Source organism: Podospora pseudoanserina, chromosome 3 (assembly GCF_035222485.1).
Source record: "Podospora pseudoanserina strain CBS 124.78 chromosome 3, whole genome shotgun sequence".
Taxonomy (NCBI): Eukaryota; Fungi; Ascomycota; class Sordariomycetes; order Sordariales; family Podosporaceae; genus Podospora; species Podospora pseudoanserina.
The window spans coordinates 346,131-365,912 of record NC_085922.1 but is presented as its reverse complement, the minus strand read 5'-3'; the positions used below and the strand labels follow the sequence as shown (position 1 = coordinate 365,912).

General features: G+C 53.1%; 8 protein-coding genes across 8 annotated transcripts; 1 reads left to right on the top strand and 7 right to left on the bottom strand.

Moving 5' to 3' along the window:
- Positions 1 to 45: 45 nt before the first annotated feature.
- QC764_301100 (uncharacterized protein) lies at positions 46 to 1,908 on the top strand (the record flags this gene model as incomplete). Its single annotated transcript, XM_062945237.1, has 1 exon — positions 46 to 1,908. One exon carries the CDS (start codon positions 46 to 48, stop codon positions 1,906 to 1,908), a length of 1,863 nt encoding a protein of 620 aa, XP_062801170.1.
- A 48-nt stretch (positions 1,909 to 1,956) lies between these two features.
- QC764_301090 (uncharacterized protein) lies at positions 1,957 to 2,865 on the bottom strand (the record flags this gene model as incomplete). Its single annotated transcript, XM_062945236.1, has 1 exon — positions 1,957 to 2,865. One exon carries the CDS (start codon positions 2,863 to 2,865, stop codon positions 1,957 to 1,959), a length of 909 nt encoding a protein of 302 aa, XP_062801169.1.
- A 788-nt stretch (positions 2,866 to 3,653) lies between these two features.
- QC764_0047510 (uncharacterized protein) lies at positions 3,654 to 6,151 on the bottom strand (the record flags this gene model as incomplete). Its single annotated transcript, XM_062940355.1, has 3 exons — positions 3,654 to 3,874; positions 3,941 to 4,184; positions 4,265 to 6,151. 3 exons carry the CDS (start codon positions 6,149 to 6,151, stop codon positions 3,654 to 3,656), a joined length of 2,352 nt encoding a protein of 783 aa, XP_062801168.1.
- A 993-nt stretch (positions 6,152 to 7,144) lies between these two features.
- Positions 7,145 to 8,073, bottom strand: QC764_301070 (uncharacterized protein). The gene is made up of 2 exons (XM_062945235.1): positions 7,566 to 8,073; positions 7,145 to 7,512 (listed from the first exon to the last, which is right to left on the bottom strand). Exons 1-2 carry the CDS (start codon positions 7,703 to 7,705, stop codon positions 7,194 to 7,196), a joined length of 459 nt encoding a protein of 152 aa, XP_062801167.1. The 5' UTR covers positions 7,706 to 8,073; the 3' UTR covers positions 7,145 to 7,193.
- Positions 8,074 to 8,200: 127 nt separating this feature from the next.
- Positions 8,201 to 8,489, bottom strand: QC764_0047490 (uncharacterized protein; the record flags this gene model as incomplete). The annotated part of the gene is made up of 2 exons (XM_062940354.1): positions 8,201 to 8,429; positions 8,482 to 8,489. 2 exons carry the CDS (start codon positions 8,487 to 8,489, stop codon positions 8,201 to 8,203), a joined length of 237 nt encoding a protein of 78 aa, XP_062801166.1.
- Positions 8,490 to 8,517: 28 nt separating this feature from the next.
- Positions 8,518 to 10,455, bottom strand: QC764_301060 (uncharacterized protein; the record flags this gene model as incomplete). The annotated part of the gene is made up of 1 exon (XM_062945234.1): positions 8,518 to 10,455. One exon carries the CDS (start codon positions 10,453 to 10,455, stop codon positions 8,518 to 8,520), a length of 1,938 nt encoding a protein of 645 aa, XP_062801165.1.
- A 4,223-nt stretch (positions 10,456 to 14,678) lies between these two features.
- On the bottom strand, positions 14,679 to 16,126 carry QC764_301045 (uncharacterized protein; the record flags this gene model as incomplete). The annotated part of the gene is made up of 2 exons (XM_062945233.1): positions 14,679 to 15,953; positions 16,084 to 16,126. The coding sequence occupies 2 exons, from the start codon at positions 16,124 to 16,126 to the stop codon at positions 14,857 to 14,859; spliced, it is 1,140 nt and encodes a 379-aa protein (XP_062801164.1). The 3' UTR covers positions 14,679 to 14,856.
- Positions 16,127 to 16,803: 677 nt separating this feature from the next.
- On the bottom strand, positions 16,804 to 19,293 carry QC764_301040 (uncharacterized protein; the record flags this gene model as incomplete). The annotated part of the gene is made up of 3 exons (XM_062945232.1): positions 17,820 to 19,293; positions 17,371 to 17,762; positions 16,804 to 17,320 (listed from the first exon to the last, which is right to left on the bottom strand). Exons 1-3 carry the CDS (start codon positions 18,111 to 18,113, stop codon positions 16,804 to 16,806), a joined length of 1,203 nt encoding a protein of 400 aa, XP_062801163.1. The 5' UTR covers positions 18,114 to 19,293.
- Between the last annotated feature and the right edge of the window lie 489 nt (positions 19,294 to 19,782).

Sequence of the window (19,782 nt, the reverse complement as noted above, 5' to 3'; positions counted from 1 at the left end):
AACAGAAACACCGCTGACACGCAGTAGTGCCGCTGTGGATTTGGTATGATGGTACCGACTGTAGCATTGGTTTGCATGGAAGTATCGTGTCAGCACGTGCTCTGTGTGCACTGTCCAGTTGAAAAATGCTGGGTAAGAGGTTGTAGGGAGCCCGAACCCTATGACGCGAAATTCAACTCACAACTCCCATCAGAATCACACGGTACACAAGCTTTGGCCCAGTATATGAGCGAGTCACCCGAATCAACCTCGGCTTCTGAAAATGTCTCCCCATCAGCTTCAACAGCCACATATAAGACGTTTAGCCCACGCACTCCATCTTATCCTTCGTCAAGTGGGTTCCCTTCGCCAATATCTAGAGGCAGCTCGACAACGACTCCGTTGACCGACCACGAGGACATAGGAAACTCGGAGTGGGAAGATGATTCAGATCCCCTTGAGACCTACGATCCCTGGGATATCCTTCCACCCTCTCAGATGTGGACTCAGCTGTTGGAGACAAACACCAATAGTGTATTTTTGGCCGCTCTTGAGCGGGGTTATGAGGGGTGGAAAAGAGAATACCAAAACTCTGCAAGTGAGTCAGGGTCTAGTGCAGGGGCGGAGCCGGACAAACGAGATGAAAGCCAGAAGCAACGAAGTGGCGCAACAGGGTCATCAAGAAAACGGCTACACTCAGAGCTCGACGATGATTCTGGCGATGAAAACCCGGAAGAGCGGCGTAGATGTGGTCCTCGCCCCAAACCGACACCATCAGATGCAGATTCGCCGAGCCGTTTGCTGGCGTGTCCTTTCTGGAAAGAGGATTCCAGTCATTGGAAAGAATGTTTTCGGTACAAGCTAAAGAGAATTCGGGACGTCAAACAACATTTGAGGAGAAGCCATTGCAGAAGTTACTGTGTTCGGTGTGGCGCGGAGTTTGAAAATGCCGGGGAATTGGACCTACACTATAAACGGGATCAACCATGCGACAAGGTTGTCTTTCAGGCCAAGTGGCTATCTGAGCTACAGCAGAAGGCGCTCAGGGAAAATAGAGCAAACCCAAAGCTCTCCCTTGAGAGCCAGTGGTATACAATCTGGGACATTGTTTTTCCAGAAACACCGATATCAGAGGACCTCAGCTCGTTTCTGGAATTTTTCAACCAGCGAGGTTCAGACATTATTCGAGAGACAGGAGAGAGTCTCGGATTCCATCTGGGGGTGATGCAAGAAAGACAACTCCTTCAAACATTCGTCGCCAGAATCTATGACCGTTGGGCTTCTCCAAGAGGACACACTCAGCGCACCGCTGCGCCTTCGCCCTTACAGGAGAACCCACAGCTTCTTCAAACTGTCTCTGAGCCTGACCTTGCGTGGGCACCACTAAGCAGTACGGATACGCAGGAATACAGCACTTCGGCCTTGATGGACCTGACGGCCGACACAACCACGCAGCAGGATCAACAGACTGCGCCTGAGGCTTCTTTCACCACTTCTAACCACATAGAAGCCGTTCAGAGTTATCACTCACTTGATCCTATTACCACCGCCGCGATTGAGTCAAGTGTTCTATGGTCAAACTTACCGGACTATACGGGCGTGGTTCCAAACACATCAGACAACATTATGGTCCAATCTGACAGTACGCCGCTGATTCAGGCCAACAACGCACCTGTCTACATAGAGGAGCCAACATCTCTTCTTCACTACGATCGCGATGGTGATCTGTTCAGCATCGACGATTCAACTGCAGACCAGACTAGTCGTTTCTCGGAAGGGATATCGAGGCATGAAAGAACAACGACAGCGCCATTTGAGGACAGCCTCGACTTGCTTAACACTGAATTTGACCTCCTGCAAGCAGCATCCCTGGACAACTTTCTTTGGGAACACAACATGAACCTTGACGAGGGGGGGGGAAGCTCGTAGAAACTGTGAATGATATAAACGACATGATCTATCACGGACAAACCGTCTTCAAACACGTGCCTTCAAAAACATCTTGATCGCCTCCAGCGCAACCCCCCTCCTCATACCAGTCTCATCATCCCAAGAAGAGTGCATCCCAACAAGCTTCCCCGTCCTGGCGTCCAACAACGGAGCGCCGCTGTGGCCCCAATACGTCCAACAATCATGCTGCAACGCCCCAATCTCAGAGTTGTCCTGCACATCCTGTCCCTCGGCATACCCGCAGAATGACCCGCTGCTAAGATGCAGCACATCATACCCCGTCGATACTCCCGCCTCACTGGCTTCGAGGTCTTCACTGCCAGGGTGGCCAATACAGACCAAGCCTGCCCCGAGCTGGGGTGCCCCATCTGCTAGTGTCACTGATGGGAAAGAAACGCCTTCTGGGAGATCCCCAGGCACTGTTGCTGAAGCCGCGGTGACCTGCAACAGCGCAAGGTCCCTCTGCGAATCCCACGCCAGACACTTGGCAGACACAGCCCTGCCAGACGCGAAGAGAAGCCAGTGGACCTTTTCCAGATCCAACTCAGTCTCGTCCCCCGCTACGCAGTGTGCACATGTTAGTAGGAGGCCCGAGGGGTGAATACACACGGCTGTGCCGGCCTCTTGCTGGGCAAAGACGAGTGTTGCTGAGACGGCGTGGGGCGCATTCCGCTTGAGGGTTCTGGGGACGGTGATCGCGTATTTTTGGAGAAAGTGTTGCTTTTTGAGGAGGAGGTTGTGGTCGTCGCGTGGTAGACGCGTCAGGCTGATTGGTGGTTTGGTGGGGAGGGCTGTGATGTTGGGCTTTGCTGCGGGTTGGGATGGCAGTGGTGGGGCTGGTGTTTCTGTCTCACCAGCGAGATGGATTTCTGTGCCGCTTGCGCTGCCGGCGAGCTGCTTTCTTTGAGCCCGAGTGCGGGCAGCAATGAGACTCATGATGAGCTACTCGACAAGCTGGAAGAGCCTTGTTCGGGCAAGTGAAGTGTTGTTTTGTGAGGCTTGACAGATCATGGTTAGCAATGGTTGGTTGTGTGGGGTGGGGCTGCTTGCTGCCTAGCTGGCCAACTCTGTTAGCGCGCATTTCTCGGCTTGATACGCGTTGCTTCTGGAAAGTCAACATGAAAATCGTGAGAGTGTCATATCAAGAAAACGACCTGGTACCCGGTACATGTGACAGAATCAGTCGAAACCAAGTCTTGAAGAGGAAGGTATCCAGGCCAAGAGAGCATACATGATCCAGCCAATCGTGCCCGGCGTTTCAGGGCAGGATTCACCGGGGTTTGAAGCATCATTGATGATACGTATGGAGTAAACAGGTCCACGGTTCCTACGTATGAGCAGCATCATTTACCTCTGGGACTGTAAAACGGCTTTCATTTACCCTGGGTAACATGACTTTTCAGAACAGCCTTGAAGAGTGTGGGTAGGGAGTTTTCGCCACGAGTAAACTCTTTAACATTGAGCAGCGCGGATTATATGTCTCAACCTAGACACTCTATCGGCTCGGATTGGATGAGCCATGGCAAATGCATAGGATCCCATTAGAAGAACTGCTAAAACTCCCATTGTTTTGAAATCACTTCCCGAGTCACCATTCCGCATCACTAGTAGCTCCAGTTTGTCCTCCACCTGCGTGATATTCGACGCCCAGCACTGTGACTCTAATAATATATCTTCCCTGCCCTCCTAACCCTTTTCTTGTTCTGAACTCGCGGAGACGAGTTTTACTCTTCTGGCTCCGGCTCCGGCTCCGGCTCCGGCTCAAGCTCTACTTCCGGTCCCGGTTCTGGCTCTTCTAGCGAGATGGGTGGTGACCTCACAGAACATGTTTCCCGTTCTCGCTGTGCATCGGTTTCTTCTATCTTCACCAGAGATTCCATGTCGCTATCGTAGTCACCAGTCATAGGGGAATTGCCAGCTGCCTTGATAGACACAAATACTGAGTCTGAGAAGCGAGTCAGAAACAAAGCACACGGTGGACTCGAATACAAACATGAGACATCAAGCTTACCATCACTGGCCCGAAACCCCGCGAACCTCTTACAAGTCTCAAGACCGTTTCGCAAGACATCAAGCTGTTTGGTAAGCTGTTCACGTTCGGCGCGATTCTCTTCGGACTCTCCCGCGATGCGAGAAATCAGCGTGGCTGACATCTCATACACGCCGAGTGGGGAAAGAATGTCGTGCAAAACAGAGATGAGCTTTGTCTCAATGACCTCAACAGCAACATCATCAACGAAACGTTTCAAGGCAACCTAAAAAAGTGATGACGTCGACCGTTAAAAATTTTACTTGAGGTGAATATAGGGGAGAGAGGGAGAGTGCAAGCTCTCACCTTATAGTAGGCGTTCAGGCAATCCAAAGCTTCCTTGGCTGCAAAGCGGCACATATCTGGCTCGTTGGTGTCGGCAAGGGACGTAACCAAGCTCTGGATATCCCACGTAGCAACATCGCCCGAGTCAGGATGCGCAATCGGCACGCTGGTCAAATCATTTGTGTCAGAAATCTGGAAGAAGTTACGAAGAATTCTCGCTGTCCTCTTGGAGTCCCTCTCGCGCCGGACCTTCTGGAGCGTTTCGGTGAAATAATGGTTGTATGTGATGGGATGACCCTTTTGATGCGGGGCAACCAGCTCGGCGGTCTTGTCGGCTACTTCCTTCCTGATTCTTTGCATGGCAGGCCCGGAGATCTCGTTCTTCAGCCCACGAGAGGTTGAGCGGTCTGCAATGTGATCGATGACCAACTCTAGAAAGCGACCAGCAGCTCGCCACATCTTCTCGACATGCTGGCGAGCAACCTGTCCCCAGTGCTGAGATTGCTCATGAAAAAGCGTCACAACAACCAGTGGGTTGAACGTGCCCGGCAGCTCCCGTCCACGGGTTCTCCGAATCACCTTCTCAATGTGGTTCAAAAATTCATCCCTCGTCACCTGCTGTGGTTTGAGCGAAGCCCCGAGGTTTGATGTTGACTCAAAATCCCCAATGGCCCGAAAATGCCCCGCCTTTGCCAACTCCTCGGCGAACACTTCATTGAGGTTTTGGATGACAGCTCGGATGCGCTGTTTATATCCAACCGCTGTCATTGCGTCCTCGAAGAACTCGCCGTTGTAACTGCCGCTCGTTGAAGCCGTAACTAAAGCCTGGAACGCCTGGCTTAGGTGAAGGAGGTACCGTCTTTGTTCGTCAGGCGAATCTCTGGGTTGGCCGAGCGTTTCGAGCTGAAGTTGACAGGCTTTGAACTTTTCGTCAATCTCGCTCAGCAAGCTCGGGAGTTCAGCTGCAATCTGTCCCAGAAGAACCTTGCTGAGACGAGTCCTCAAGTTGGAAATGCCGAGATGAGAAAAAAGCAACCCGGTCCAGGAACCTTTGCGGAAGAACTCTGCTTCGTTGGCATCACGCTCACCCAGAGTTGAAGTGCCTTTCTCAGAATCCATATTCCTCAGTACGTGCCAGCCAAGGCGAAACTCGAATTGCTGGTTTCTTGCGAGAGATAGATAAAGAGCTTCACGGTCAGATCCTGGGGTCAAGTCATCGGGCTTTGTGATGACCCCCAATGTCCGACTACCAATGCTGTCCACGGCACGCGCCAGCTTGAGGACCACCTGGTTGGCAAAGTCATTCTTGGCAGAGACGACAGCCAAGATAATGCACCTGGGCTCGTTCATATAGCCCTGCACAACTTCTTGGATAAGCTCAACATCGGAGGCCGACTGCTGCCTTGTCGGAGAGTGAATGAGACCAGGCAGATCAACGATGGTGAGGTGCGGACGGTCAGGACCTGTGATTTCAACCCTGAGGATGTCTTTGGCGAAGGCTTTACCATGTGTTGAAATGCCCATCGCAAGCTTAGCCTCGTCGATCAGCTTGGGGAGACCCGCAAAGTCGTCTAGGTGTTCCTGGAATCCACGCAGCGAAGCCTGTTCAGATTCGGTCCGAGAGTCGCTTGGGACGATAGATACTTTGGCGCTTACGTGGGGTGTCCGGCGCAAAACTAACTCGGTAGGAAAGCGAGTGCAGAGGTTTCCATTGACTGGGAACGACACCCCCGAGATGGCCTGTAGCACGGAGCTTTTGCCTGAAGATTGATCTCCACACACGATGATTTGAGGAAGGGAAACATAGTTGTTGATCCCCTGTAAGCGAAGCTGATCGATGGCGTCAAGGAGTTCGAGCTGATCCTGGGAGCATAGCTTGCTCAGGACCTCACTCTCGAAAGCCACCATTGTGTAACGATGAGAGAGGCCTGTAAAGCCCAAGAGACAGAGGCAGGCCAGGCAAATAGGCCGAGAAAGATGACACTGGAAAAGAAAAGCTGACTACCTTCGGTAGGTTGGCAACGAGTGTTGGAGAGGGAAAAGATAGAAGAGGAGAGAAGAGGAGAAAGAGAGAGAGAGAGAGAGAGAGAGAGAGAGAGAGAGAGAGAGAGAGAGAGAGAGATGAAAATGGGTATTTGTAAGACTGAAGGTGATGGATCAGCAATCTGCTATGAGTTGCATAGTGCGCAATTGCAGGCCTCGATGCATACCAAGAGGTTTTTTTTCGGCCATATAGAGACCGTACCAGCAAGGTGCCCAGCCGACCCGGAAAGACAGCGGAACATATTGGACAAACACTTCATGTGACTGTCGTAGGTGATTGGTTCGTTCACATCCCGCCCGACTGCAGTTGGCCTTCCTGTGTTGGGCCACATTTTCGGGCTGTTTTTGCAGCCGCGATGAGCCACGATGATGGATTGAGACTGGGAATGGGCTTCCCCTTGTTCCGGTGTGCAGATAGGTATCTAGGAGGTAGGTACCTCTAGGCCCCTCCTACTATCTATCTGGTTTCCAACAAAAATTACATGCAATTAAGTGAACTGTTAGTGTTCAAGAGATGGCAGATGCAATGATCGATGACTGAGAAATTTACCTATCTTGTCAATGAGGCTCACCAAAGAAAAAGTGAGGCGATGCAATGCATCCTTCACAGTGTGAATCAAGAAGTGGACTCTTAGGCTGCTGGGCAGAGGACCATGCATACATAAAGTCGGTAAGGTGCCCTTTCCCGTGTTCATGTTTTTCAGAATAGGACTTTCAATGGGCGGCATTTATGCGCTTAGGCTGGGACTATCACAGACAAACAAGATGAGATCCCGTCACTTTATTCGCCTCCATCCCCTGCCTTGCTTCCCCCACCTGTCTGTGCGGTAACGTGCTTCCATCATCTTCCTCCTAGCCACACGATCATCTATACCAGCGGGTTACCATGACCCCCAACAGCAATCCCTCATTGATGAATGACAAACCTCTGCTCGCCATTATACTGCTGATAAAACGATGCGCCCGACTGCAAGATGGGAAAAGCCGACGCAGGCCAGAACTTGGCCGCAGCAATGTTCTGACCCGCGTTGGACAGAGCAAGCTCGTAAAAGGGAGCAGGCCCGGTTGCATCAGCAGTCTGGACGCGACGGAACGACCAGATGATGCTCGGGTCGGTACATGTGGCGAAGCCGGTGTCGGGAAGAGAGCTGGAGCCGAGCGGCGTGCCAGAGAAGCCGCACTCGGTGGCGTAGGGCATCTGGTTGGTGGCTACCTTGAAGCGAATGCTGTGGAGAGAGGTTAGAAGAGATCGTGAAGGATGTGGGAGGGGAAAGCATACGTGCAGAGAGTTCCGTGGGGGATGCAGCCGGCGGTAAACTCGGAGACGTCAAACTCCTGAGCATCGACACGGGGCTCAAGGGGAGCAGCGACGGCAGAGCCGAGCAGGGCGGTGAGAATGATGGCGGCGAAGGACTTCATCTTGGATGTTTTAATGTTCAGCTATGAAGCTTGGGGATATTGAATGTCAGTTGAGTAGGTATTGAATCCAATGTTGACTTGTTGCGTGCTGATAGAGAGAAGGGAACTCTTGACACAGCTGGAAGCATCCTTTTTATACCTGGCGATGCCTTCACGCTATGCCTTTAACTTCTTATAGCGGTCCGCCACCATCCTCATACGTTTCTCAACATTCCTGATATTTTCAATAGTCTCAGTATTACGATGATCGATTTCGGAAGTTCGTGAAGTAGTAACGTTGCTACGAGGCGGTGTTTCGCAGGACCGCTAAGGCACGGCCATCACGAGAGCACGCTAAGCATCAGTACGAGAATTCTGGAAGACACGAGGTTGCATAGTGGTGCTTACATGTAGGTTGAGTGGGCTGATGATATCTCGAATTCCGGCTCAGCGGCGAATCTTGAAGTGGTGGTGAGTAATCGCATCTGTCTACCTACGTCAGCACCAATATCACCGTCAGCCAATGATCTTTTTCCCCGGTCCCGAAAAGGAAGTCTTGCTGGATATGGAAGAGTGGATAAATATGCTTTCCCAAGAATTCGTGGGCACCCTTGCCATGCTCGAGCTCAAAAGCTCGTGTTGAAAGTTGTACTGACACAAGAGACTAGGTACACAACTTCTTTCACCAGAGCAATTCTCAACCAGAGCAGCTCTTCGGGAGCTTAGTAACTCCTCAACAATGTCCCTATTCAAGTTTATTTACGTCATGCTCTTAAATACATTATTACGATACATACATTAACATCGAACCGCCCAACTTCAAAACCACCTACTCAGTTGGCCTCGGCCAGAATGTCATCCGCAGCCTTTTCGGCCACCATCATGGTCGACACAGCAGTGAATGTGCCCGGAATCCTGGGATACACACTAGCATCGACCACCCTCAACCCCTTCACGCCTCTGACCCGGAACTTGCTGTCCAGCACGGCCATCGGGTCACCGTCAGGACCAATAGGGCAGGTCGAGCTGGCGTGATGACCCCAGCTAGTATCCTTGATGTAAGCTTCCAGCTCCTCTCTCGTATTCGTCCCTGCACCAGGGAGAATCTCGTTCGTCCGGACAGGCTGCTTGCGCAGCGCCTCCCGCGCGAGCTCAATACCCTCAACAATAGTCTGGATATCCGCCCTCCAGTCTCCACTGCCGGTGTCGAAGTAGTTGTAGTTGATCTCGGGCACGTCCAACGGGTCGGCGGACCGAAGGCGCACAAAACCGGCCGTGTTGCGGGGGTGAGCCTTGAGAACGGCCCAGGTCCAGAGGTCGGACTCGGCAACGGCGGCGTAGCTGTAGCCCGGATAGTACCCGTGGAAGTTGACTGGGCCGCCAAAGACAAACGTGTCGAAGGAGCCGTCCGGGGTGGTGGTGGACTTGGAGAGCATGGCGGCCGCGAAGCCGTTGGAGGCGTAGGTGCCGCGGTCACCGAGGATGGGACGCTGCCATTTGTCGAGGCAGGGGTCGTCGGTGGTGTTGAAGAGGAACGTGCAGTCCTTGAGGGCGTTATAGGAACGGGGAGCGCGGGCTGTCACCGCCGTCTCGTAGTGGTCCTGGAGGTTGGCGCCGACACCAGGAAGATCGACGAGGACGGGGATGTTGAAAGATTTGAGCTCGTCCTTGGGGCCAATGCCAGAGAGCTTGAGAAGCTGGGGCGAGTTGTAGGTGCCGCCAGCGAGAATGACCTCTCTCGAGGCGCGGGCGGACCCGGGGGTTCCCTTGGCTCCAGTGGACAGAGGGCTGGCGCGGTAGAGGTAGGCGCCGTCGAGGAACTCCACACCAATGGCCCTGGGAGGGGAAGACTTCTTGTCAAAGATGACCTTGGTGACATGGCAGTTGAGGCGAACATCGAGAGGATACTTTTTGCTGCCGTCAGGGTTCTTGGCGTCCCGGACGGAGACCACAAACTCGCGGGTTCCGAGACGGGTTCCCTTGTCGGTGCTGATGGGAATCTGGTAGTAGGCAGGCTGTCTATCACGGAGACTGCTGTCCGCATTGAGGTCGCCTGCGAGAAGAGTGCCGACGTTCAAGATCTGGTTGCTGAGGCTTCCGAGGGCAGAAGCACCGCCGGTCAGGGTGGCCAGTAGTTGAGGATCTTTGAGGGGAATGGTCAGGGGGGCAACCTCAGTGGTGAACCAACCATCTCTTCCATGTCCCTTGTAAAGACCGTTGATATACTGCTTCCTCTCCATCCGGGCAAAGTACTTGCGCATGTTGTCGGGCCGCCATGAGCTATCCCCCGTAAGGGTGCTGATGTAGTTGAAATCAGACTCGTGAGGATACACGGCCACCATGGCATTGTGCGAAGTGCACCCGCCAAGTGATCCGGTCCTGGGGTAGAGAACACCCTTCATCTTGGATCCTTTAGGAGGGTTGAGGCCAGAGTAGATGGTGCCATCTGGTGTGTCGTAGCTGGTCTTCCAGTCTCTTGCCTGGCGTTCGTCGTCGGCATAGTGACGGACGAAGAAGTTCCAAGCAAGCTTGGGGTCTTCGGATACTCGGGCATGGTATGCTGGTACGGTGTAGTTGATGCTCTGTCCCTGATCGTCGCCGGCCTCGATCAAGAGTGTTTTGTGACCGGCAAGGGCAAGACGCGCAGCCAGAGGGCCACCTCCTGCGCCGGAACCAACTACTACGTACTCGTAGCCCGTGAGGTCAACGGCGCGAACGAGGCTGAGACTTGCACATGCAGCCCCGAGGGCCAGGACACGTTGGAGAAACATGTCAGAGCGGGGAGGGTGGTGAGAGGGGGCAGCCGAGGAGAGGATGCTGCTGTCTGCAGTCTCCCGTCTGGGGGGTTGCCGAGGATTTTGTGTCCGCAAGAAAGCACATGCAACATCGTGACATGTGCGCTTCCCAGGGGCTTGGTACTGCCCTGGTCGGTGATGCTCTCCTCATTGAGATGCTGCGAAGTTATGCCTGAACAGGGGGGTGATCAGCGGCGTTTTGCCAATCTCGTAGCATTAATCCAAGCTTTCTGGGGTAAATGGGATCCGTTTTCTCGCCTTGTCCAATGGCTTCCCTCACCCAAAGTTTTAGCAAGCTGCATTGTCCCTGATGAACTCGCATGTCGTGTTCGGTTTGGCTGGATGATGACGCTCATAACAAGACGAGGTTTGTTGGGCCATCTTCAACTGGAAAAGGTTTCTTGGCGACACTTGGCGCGTCTTCCTGCTCTGAGACAAGATCTGCGGGGTTGTGAGATTGCAACGGTTTAGTGGCTTGATCAGCGATCCAATGCTGCCTCGGTCGGTGATGGTGCTAGAAACAGCCAAAGGCCAAAGGTGTGTGTGACCTGGGGATGCCAGGATCACGCCTGAATGTCACGCTGCAGTCTTTTTCTCCTCTCTGTCCGCGGCCATTGTCAACTCCGCCCAGCTCCACCAACCTTTAGATGATTGAATGATCACGACTCCATCTTGTTATAACGTACATTATAAGCGAGTCGCGCATATAAGCGAGTCGCGCACTCTCTGTTACCCTACCACAACTACCCTCAATTACACAACCACAACACTAGGAAACTACAATAACTGAATCAGAAACAGATGAATCAGATGATTCTGCAGCCTCCTGGCATGTACGTGCATTATGGCCAGGCTTGCCGCACACACCACAGTACCGAACCTTCGTACGAGCTCCCCCTGCATTACCGCCATCCTGCTGCGTTTCTTGCGCTGCCTCCCCACCCACGGCCTTCTGGTCAAGTATATCCTTTGCATCTTGCACAGTAAGTGATCCTCCGAGCCGCACACGTGTTTTTGGCTCTCCGGCGCTTACTTAGTGCCTCGTTGGCCTTGCGGAGTGAAGTGTTCTCTGCACGAAGGAGAGCCACCTGGTGCATCACAGCCATTGTACTCTTAGCAAGCTGGTCCACAGCAGCCAACATTGAAGTCGGGGAGCTATTTTGATGGTTAGCAATGCGAGTCTTGATAAGCGTTGACTGCGAGTCAGCTTCTCGGGGGTTGTGTGGTGTCTGGAAGACCCAAGGTTGTGCAGTGCCGGGCCGTGAGTTTGGAGGTGTTGGCGTACGAAGCTTTACATCTAGCTTGGAAAGCACCCTCTCTAGATCGTACGGCGCAAGGCCAGCACCTGCAAAGCCACCCTGTATATTCTTCTCTGTTATAGAGGCGAAGAAGGCCTCGCGGAAGGCACAGAGGAACTCGAGCTTGCTTATGTGGTTGATATGCATGCGCATCAAGTCCTCGATCTGGCGACCGTACGCCTGTTTTAGCGGCCCAAAGCAGCCAACATCGAGTGGCTGGAGGAGGTGGGAGGAGTGTGGAGGCATACAGAGCGTAATAATGTTGTTCTGCTGGCAGTGGCGCTCGAATTCGGTCGAGTGGTGGCTTTCGTGGCCATCGAGGATCAGCAACCGGTATTTACCCTTTGTACGGGACGCTGTGTGATAGTCGAAGTGCTTAATCCAATCTAGGCCTACCGGATTAGTAGTCCAGCCATTATCGGTAGTTGCGATGCGCCAGGTAGACGGTAGGTTGCACTCGGTGTACCAGTTAGCAAGGTGGTACTGTGCGGCCAAGATAATGAAGGGAGGGATAGCCCAGCCGAGGGCATTAACTCCCTGGATCACCGTTGCCCATTCGCGGTTGCCAGGCTGGGCCAGTTTCGCCTTGCTAAGGCCGTCTGAGGTCGTAACTACCATACCCGCGAAGATAATACCCATCATAAACCCAGTCTCGTCGAAGTTGTAGACATCGTCATCCACAATACCGTACTTGGCTTTGGTATTCCGCACAAGCGTGAACCACTCGCTGATGACCTTTGGATCCTCGCACTTGGCCCTCTGGTAGTCGTATCTACGTGTAAAACGCGTACGGAGCTGTGGCTGGCGTTTAACGAAGTTATGTGCCCAGAGCTTGCCAACAGGGGCGCGTCGCGTACGCGTAGCAGTTGGTTGGCCATATCTTCCACACCACGCAATCTTGGTGGAAAAGCTCGCGCACATAGCTCAATAACGTATTGAATAATAGCATCCTCTTCTGATTGAGTGAGCTTCTTCGAATTGGGCGTGGTGTCGCGTCGTGCAGGCCGGCCAGCGCGTCGGTCACGGAGGGTTGATGGTGGTACATTATAGAGCTTAGCTGCGGCTCTGAGGCGTAATTTTTCGTCCTTTTGGAGAGCTTCAAGGGCTAAGATTACCCTCGCTTCCTTTAAAGTAGGTGGCATGTTGGGTTGTAGAGAAAAATGATGTTAAGTGTAGAGAGAAAGCGTCGCAATGGCCAGTGCGCGACTCGCTTATATGCGCGACTCGCTTATAATGTACGTTACTGATCATCCTGCTGGAATACTCGTGCTATTGTAGCACCCGATGAATCGCCGCATCATGGTGTCGACACGAGTCATGAGTATGGCAAGTAGCAGCCTCATAATCATAGGCAGGTGACTCAAGATTGTGCTTCCAATATATGAATGGGTAAGGTATGTGTGGCTGACAAAGCTCTGTCTCGCTTTCCCAAGGCTTGTGTGACTGATTGTATTCGACCGCTGCTCTATGAGTGAATTTCCCCCAAGACCAATTTGTCCGACAAAGACAATATAGGGTCAGCATGCCAGCACAACTTCGTCATGAAAGACCCCAACTTTAAGAATTCGGGGATTTCACCGCCATGTAGGACTAGTCCACGTTCCTCAAAGACTCACTTCAGCTTGCACCTTGCTGCAGGGTCTTGAACATTGCGTCCGCATTGAGACGACAACATTCACCAAAACCACCGTCATGGCGAGTCTCGCGATGTTTTGCCATTTATAAAATCCCCTCCGACAGCTCATCCAAGGGGCTCTCCTTCCATCCACACCGGCTCGAGTAAGCCATAGTTCCAGCCTCAAGCTTCCCGAAGATGGTCTCCGCCACCGCTCTCCTCCTGGGCGCAAGCCTCTCCTTCGTTTCTGCCCACCCCGGCAATCTCTCTCCCCGTCTCACGGTCCCTGGCCATTGCCAGTCCCTTGGTGGAACTTTTACCCCCTATGCTCACTCTGTCGTCGCCTGGGGACCCAACCGTCTCGACCTCTTTGGCGTCGGGCTCGACAGCGCCATGTGGCACCGTTGGTGGGACGGCCGCTCGTGGAATAACTGGGAGTCCCTTGGTGGACAGCTCACCTCTTCCCCTATCCCCGCTGCATGGGGTCCCAACAGGCTCGATCTCTTCTCTGTTGGGGTCAACAGTTCACTCATGTGAGGGCTTTTTACTTTTTCCCCTTTTGAACACATGCTTACGCTGTGATAAAAGCCACAAGTGGTGGGATGGCCGCAGCTGGGGTGGCTTCGAGGATCTCGGAGGCTAGATCGAGGGTGACCCAGCCGTCGTGGCCTGGGGTCCCAACCGTCTGGATGTGTTTGCCAAAGGCAAGGATTCGGCCATCTGGCATAGATGGTGGAACGGGCGCGCATGGGGAGGCTGGGAGTCGATGGACGGTCGCATGAAGGGTTCCACCTCGACGACTGCTTGGTCTGCCAACCGTCTTGACCTGTTTGCGTCTCGGCTCAGGACTCTTCTCTCCAGCATAAGTGGTGGGATGGGAGTAGATGAGATAGTGGATGGGAGAATCTCGGCGGGACTCTGCATTCCGACCCTGTGGCGGTGTCTTGGGGGCCGAACAGGATCGATGTCTTTGCTGTTGGTGCGAAGAGGGACTTGATTCACAAGTGGTGGGATGGGCGGAGATGGGCAGGCTGGGAGAGCTTGGGTGGTGTGTTGGAGTCTATGCCTGTTGTGGTTTCGGACCAGGCCAACAGGCTGGATGTTTATGTCAATGGGACTGACAGCGCATTGTGGCATAGATACTGGGACGGCACCGCTTGGAGACCGTGGAGAAGCCTTGGTGGGACTCTAGTCAGCAAGCCGGCTGTTGCTTCCTGGGGGCCTGATCGCGTTGATGCGTTTGCTTTCGGCACTGATTATGCTATTTGGCACAACTGGTGAGTGCGGGCTGGTGAAAGGGATGGACGTATGGCTGGAATCTAGCCCACCATCCACACATTTGTCGACTGCGTCTACTAGCCATTCGAAAAACCTTCAAATATAGTTATCATCCAATATCATTCATCCCATCCATGTCCCCACCTCTCTGGACTTGTATGCTATTTTCCCCCAGTATCTGAACGGTTAGCCCACCAATAGATGGCCAATCGAGGGTTCTCCAACCCATGCGGAGTGATAACGACCCAGGCCTGGAACGAGTGCGTTCACCGTCCGGAAGCCATCACGTCCATCAGCGCTCATAAACTTTCGGATATCCACCCGACTGTCTCTGCTTTCCACTGCGTCTGGTCGTGGCATGTAAAGCATCCGGAATCGCCATTCCAGCCCAACATAACAGTCCATCATCGTAGTTAAACCTTGGCGCTCTTGATGTAGATGCTCCGCATCACGTCTCTCCCTCTCTGCTCGGTTTGCGGCATCATCTTTTGTCATCTCATCCTGCCCATCCTCCAAGATCTTGTCACCATTTCTCAAGATAACCCTTCGGCAGTGAGAAAACGCCTCCACACCCTTCTCGTAACTTGCACCGCCCAGCTTCTGCCCCCAGATCATAACCCACACCATCATGTTGAGATCCTCATTATGCCCACTCGTCTTCAACGTTTTTGAAACGGTGCCCAACGCCTCGATAATCCAGTCGTAAAAGTCCCCCATCGTCAAGACATGCCCATACCCGGCCCCCTCGTCCCTTTTCACAAAGCAATAAGCCTGTTCCCGCACAGTGACCACCCCCCCGGACGGTTCCCTCTCCATAAACCCCATCCTGGTGTGCACCCCCCTCCAGCAGCCCATCCTCCTCCAGCTCGCACCCTTTCTCAGCATCCTCTCTCTCTTTTCGTCACTCCAATGCGCCAGCCTTCCCTCTTGTGGGTTGCCATTCGAATGAGGCTGTGAAGCCCGAGCGGCGTAAAAGACACCCATCTCACCCAGAAAGGCGGGGTGAAAGAACAGGGAAAAGACAGTCTTGAAGAAGGGGTTGATTTTTCGTGGAGAGGGGATGAAGGACGGGTAGGTGGTCCAGGCGGGGTCGGGGAGGAAGAAGAGGTGGCGCTGGAGGAGGGGGTCAGTTTCGAGGAGGGAGTGCCAGAGGCGGGAGACGCGGGTGGTGCTTGTGATGAGGTCGAGAGGGGGGAGGTGGAGGAATATTTGGGAGAGAATTTCGGGGATTTGGAGGGCGGTAGGGGTGGTGGTGGATTGTGTTGTCATGGTGGTGTTTGGAACTGAGAAGGATTGCAGGGTAAGATGAGTGACGCTGCTTTCCTGGGAAGAAAAAGTCGCGAATTTGCGACGTGTTTTACTGCCGGGTACGTTGGTGTTGATTGGGCGAGGTGAAGTGAGGAAGCCACTTACTTGTCGGCTGGGCTGTTGGCTTGGTGCCTGGATGTGGGGACATGGTCACAATCTTGGACTTGAATCTCGCCCAGTGCAGGGTGAAAACCTGCCTGCTATCAAGCTTGGTCTATAGACAAAAGCTGGTAAAAGTTTCTCTGACCACTTTTGAAGTGTGGGAATAGAAATGATAAGGAATTGCACAATCGTAGCCCGTGATCATCTATACCCCCGATAATGCAGGTTGGTCGCTCGTGCAACTGTGATGATTCATTCTGGCTCACCCCCTTTTCCAACGCAAGGGGTGAATGATGTTCATTCAAACCATTATGAATCATTGTGAGCTTCATAGTAAGCAGTAACAAATGAAAACATGAAGACCTAACATGTAGAAATGTTTTGAATACAAAATGCTGCAGTTTTGTCGAATTGTAGATGCCATCGTACTCAGCCTTCATGTGCAACCAAACCACCAGACAGCAGACTCAGGTCCAGCCTAGTACGGTAAGAAATATTTCTTCTCTTCAAACACCACACCGCCTGCAACCTGATGACAAAGAAACTCGTTCCCTATTCCGAAAGTGAACAATTATTCCATGTGGAAGCGAACCAAGTCATGAGCCGACATCGTCTGACTGCAGTGGCTGCAAGAATCCAGTGTGCAATATCTTTTTTCAATTGTTGTACAGTCATTTGCTGACGTTGAAATTCTATCCAAAGCCCCTAGTAAACACCGCAAGATTATGGGCTCCCTTCCTTTGCCCTGACCGTTACAGTGACAGCAATTACCTCCTCTTCCTTGAGGTTCGGGTCCGAACCCCCTATTTCCGGCCTGTCGACTTGACTTGGTCTCAGTTCCTCTTGGCTGCCCGCACCGCTCGTGTTATAACACATGGCGGTATACCCCGAGATTCCCGGCTGCAACTTCAGACCACCCTCCTCGAGTGGGATGCCTCGCAGGTTGACGGCGCACGACGAGAAGGTCTCTGTTCTTCTGGTAAATGACCTCCTCACTGAGATCTCGCCCCCCGCCATTTTGTAGGCGCTGTTGCTGAGGGGAAGGCTCGGACGCGTAGTGAGTCCCAGCCTGTAGCCAATAGACTTGGCCAGGGGTTGCAGTGTGGCGAGGCAACCAGCCGTGATGGCCAGGCATTGCTCGACGGTGGACCAAATGGCAATATCGGTGGTGTCGTAGAGAAAGTCCTCGCTGGCAATGTGGTGCATATAGGGGAGGCGAACAACAACGGCGGCGCTGGCTCTGTCGAACAGTTAGCAGACGAGAAGAAAGTCGGAATGCAGCAAACATACAAACAACCCAATCCCATGAGGGTGATCAAGGCAGCCTTTGTCCGTGTCCGCATGTTCAAATGTGACACAATCCATGCTGGTAAAAGAGCGAATGTAAAGTCCGACATGATGCTCATGGCGCTGAAGAGGTAGGCCAGGCCAATCACAACCTGCATGTCGATGCAAGTCCCGCCGTCGGGGTCCATGTGCTTTGTCCAGAAATGATACACTGGATAGCACTGAAAGAGTGACACGAAAAAGAAGGTGGCGCAACTGGCAACGGTAATGATGGCGGAAAAGTAAATGATCCAGCGGTGGACTCGGCTGATGGTGACGCGCAAGAGGAAGTAGGCGATGGAGAGTTTGGAGAGGATCATGGTGGCCGAGTAGGCTAGATAGCAACACCACCACCACTGTGTTTTGTCAGTTTTTGGACGCCTTGACGAGAGTTAAAGATGGGACGAACTGACCTTCTTGGCGGTCGCATTGTTTTCTGGAGGGAGATCCTCGATATGCTGCCCGGTGCCGTAGGTGACGCCGGCGATGGAAAAAGAACAGTAGGCCGAAAAGGTGACCATGGCTGCGGCCATCAGCCAGTCGTCAACGCCAAAGGCGCGGACGAGTCGTATGCGGACATAACATCGTAAAAGCGTGGCAATCAGGGCGAGTCCCAGAGCAGCTGCATCAATGGCAAGCAGCGGAGGCCCGCGATCTGTGATCGAGAACGGCCTGACCGTGTGTTCCATGCTTCCTCTCGATTCCATTCATATACCCGTGTCTGGTGTGGTCGTCCCGGTTTGGTTGGTGTGGAATGCCAAACGTCTTGACATTTGGCCGAATCGATGTGGTTGTGAGGCGGCCACTACCGATATGCCGCCATCAGGTTCCACGAGGTTGACAAAAACAAGAGTTAGTCCCTAGAAAAAAAAAAAAAAAAGGGGGTAGGGGGAAGAAGCTATCAACAAAAAGAAGAAGAAATGGGGAAGGTAAAAGCGAGGGGGCGATTCACCGTCTCATCTTTCCAGTCAGTCGCCCGTTCCAGGGGAGTCTTTTGAGATGAACCATGGGTCGCATAAATAGAGATTTCGTCCGATCTGCATCCAAGCGTGCATGGATACAGAGGGCGAAAGTGTTGTGGCATTCAATGCGGGCTTGATATTAACCGGCTGGGATTGCAGGCGAACCAGAGCCCAGCAGATCGCATGTCAAGGTCGCATTTCCCTCCAGAGGTGAAAACGAAACAAACCGGAAGCATTCGGTACCATGTGCTGCGGGGAATAGCGTCAGGTACAGGCATGGGGTTCAACGGTGCATCGCTTGTGATCCTTGGCAACGGTAGCATGGTCGGTAGGGCTGCCGCCCGCAGCGGGGGTCTATCCGGATTCCGTCGTCGGTGCATGTTCATGGGGTATTATTTGGCCGAGTTGAGGTTATTGATGCGATAGGTCTTGGGAGAGGTTCATTATTTTCCGCTATCAGTTGACAATTGAGAAGAAATGAGGCCAAAGTGAGAGCAAGAACCAACTGCAGGCAGCAGAGGCGCAATACAGTCAGGGTCGCAATCACAACTTCCAAGGCCGAGCAGAGGGAAACCTTCCAGAATGGGGCCGGCCGGGATGTCCGGACTCAAGCGGGGCTTGGCGTCCGGAGACTGGGTTTGAATCTGGAGCCCACTGCGGCATGGAGGGGTTCTGACAAGTTGGACGGAGGTGATCGGCAGGAACCGTGGACACGAATTGTCGTGATGTTTCAAGCAGCCACTGCCCCACTCGACAGCTCCAGGAATGCCTGCCTGCTTTGTCACTGCTGACCCGAGCCACCTCAGGGACAGGTCTCCAGCTGATAACAACCGACTGCACTGCTCCTCCCTCCAAGCCTCGCGTATCGTCCCGCCACCGACTCGGTTGCTTGCTCCTGCCTCGAGTGCAACTGCCTTCCCTCAACTCCTGTCAGGCATCAGCCGATTGCTGTCAAGTTCAATTGCTGTCACGCACTTTCCCCTCTTCCACTCGGCAACTTTGCTGTCACTGGTAACAGGCACTGCCGGCAACAGGCACGGGCTGCCCAGAAGGTGCCATCTGCTGCTGTTAGTCGAGCCTATTTTTTGTGTGCAAAAACTGCCCTCTCGACTGCCCCTCTTAACAAAAGGCAATCATGTCACTCGAACCACTCTCATGCCACCCCGTGATATCTGACAGACATGCATTCATCGAAAACCCGTCACAACATAATTGTGGCCCAGCAAATCAACAGTCATCATTTCCTGTTCTTGTCATTCTTGGTGCACCAAACAATCCCTTCAATACCATTTCCATCAATCACCAGATCATCGCCAATTTCCCCAGCCACAGAAGAAACAAACAAAACGGACCGAGTGCCCCGAAAGCTACACATCGAACGACCGAAGCATGGTCGTGAGTCTTGGTGTCGATT

Bases quoted from the DNA above. Each gene is read 5' to 3' on its own strand.
- QC764_301070 (XM_062945235.1), bottom strand. From the start codon at position 7,705: ATGAAGTCCTTCGCCGCCATCATTCTCACCGCCCTGCTCGGCTCTGCC. The intron at 7,513-7,565 runs GTATGCTTTCCC...CTCTCTCCACAG, and splicing joins CCCCACGGAACTCTCTGCAC to CATTCGCTTCAAGGTAGCCA.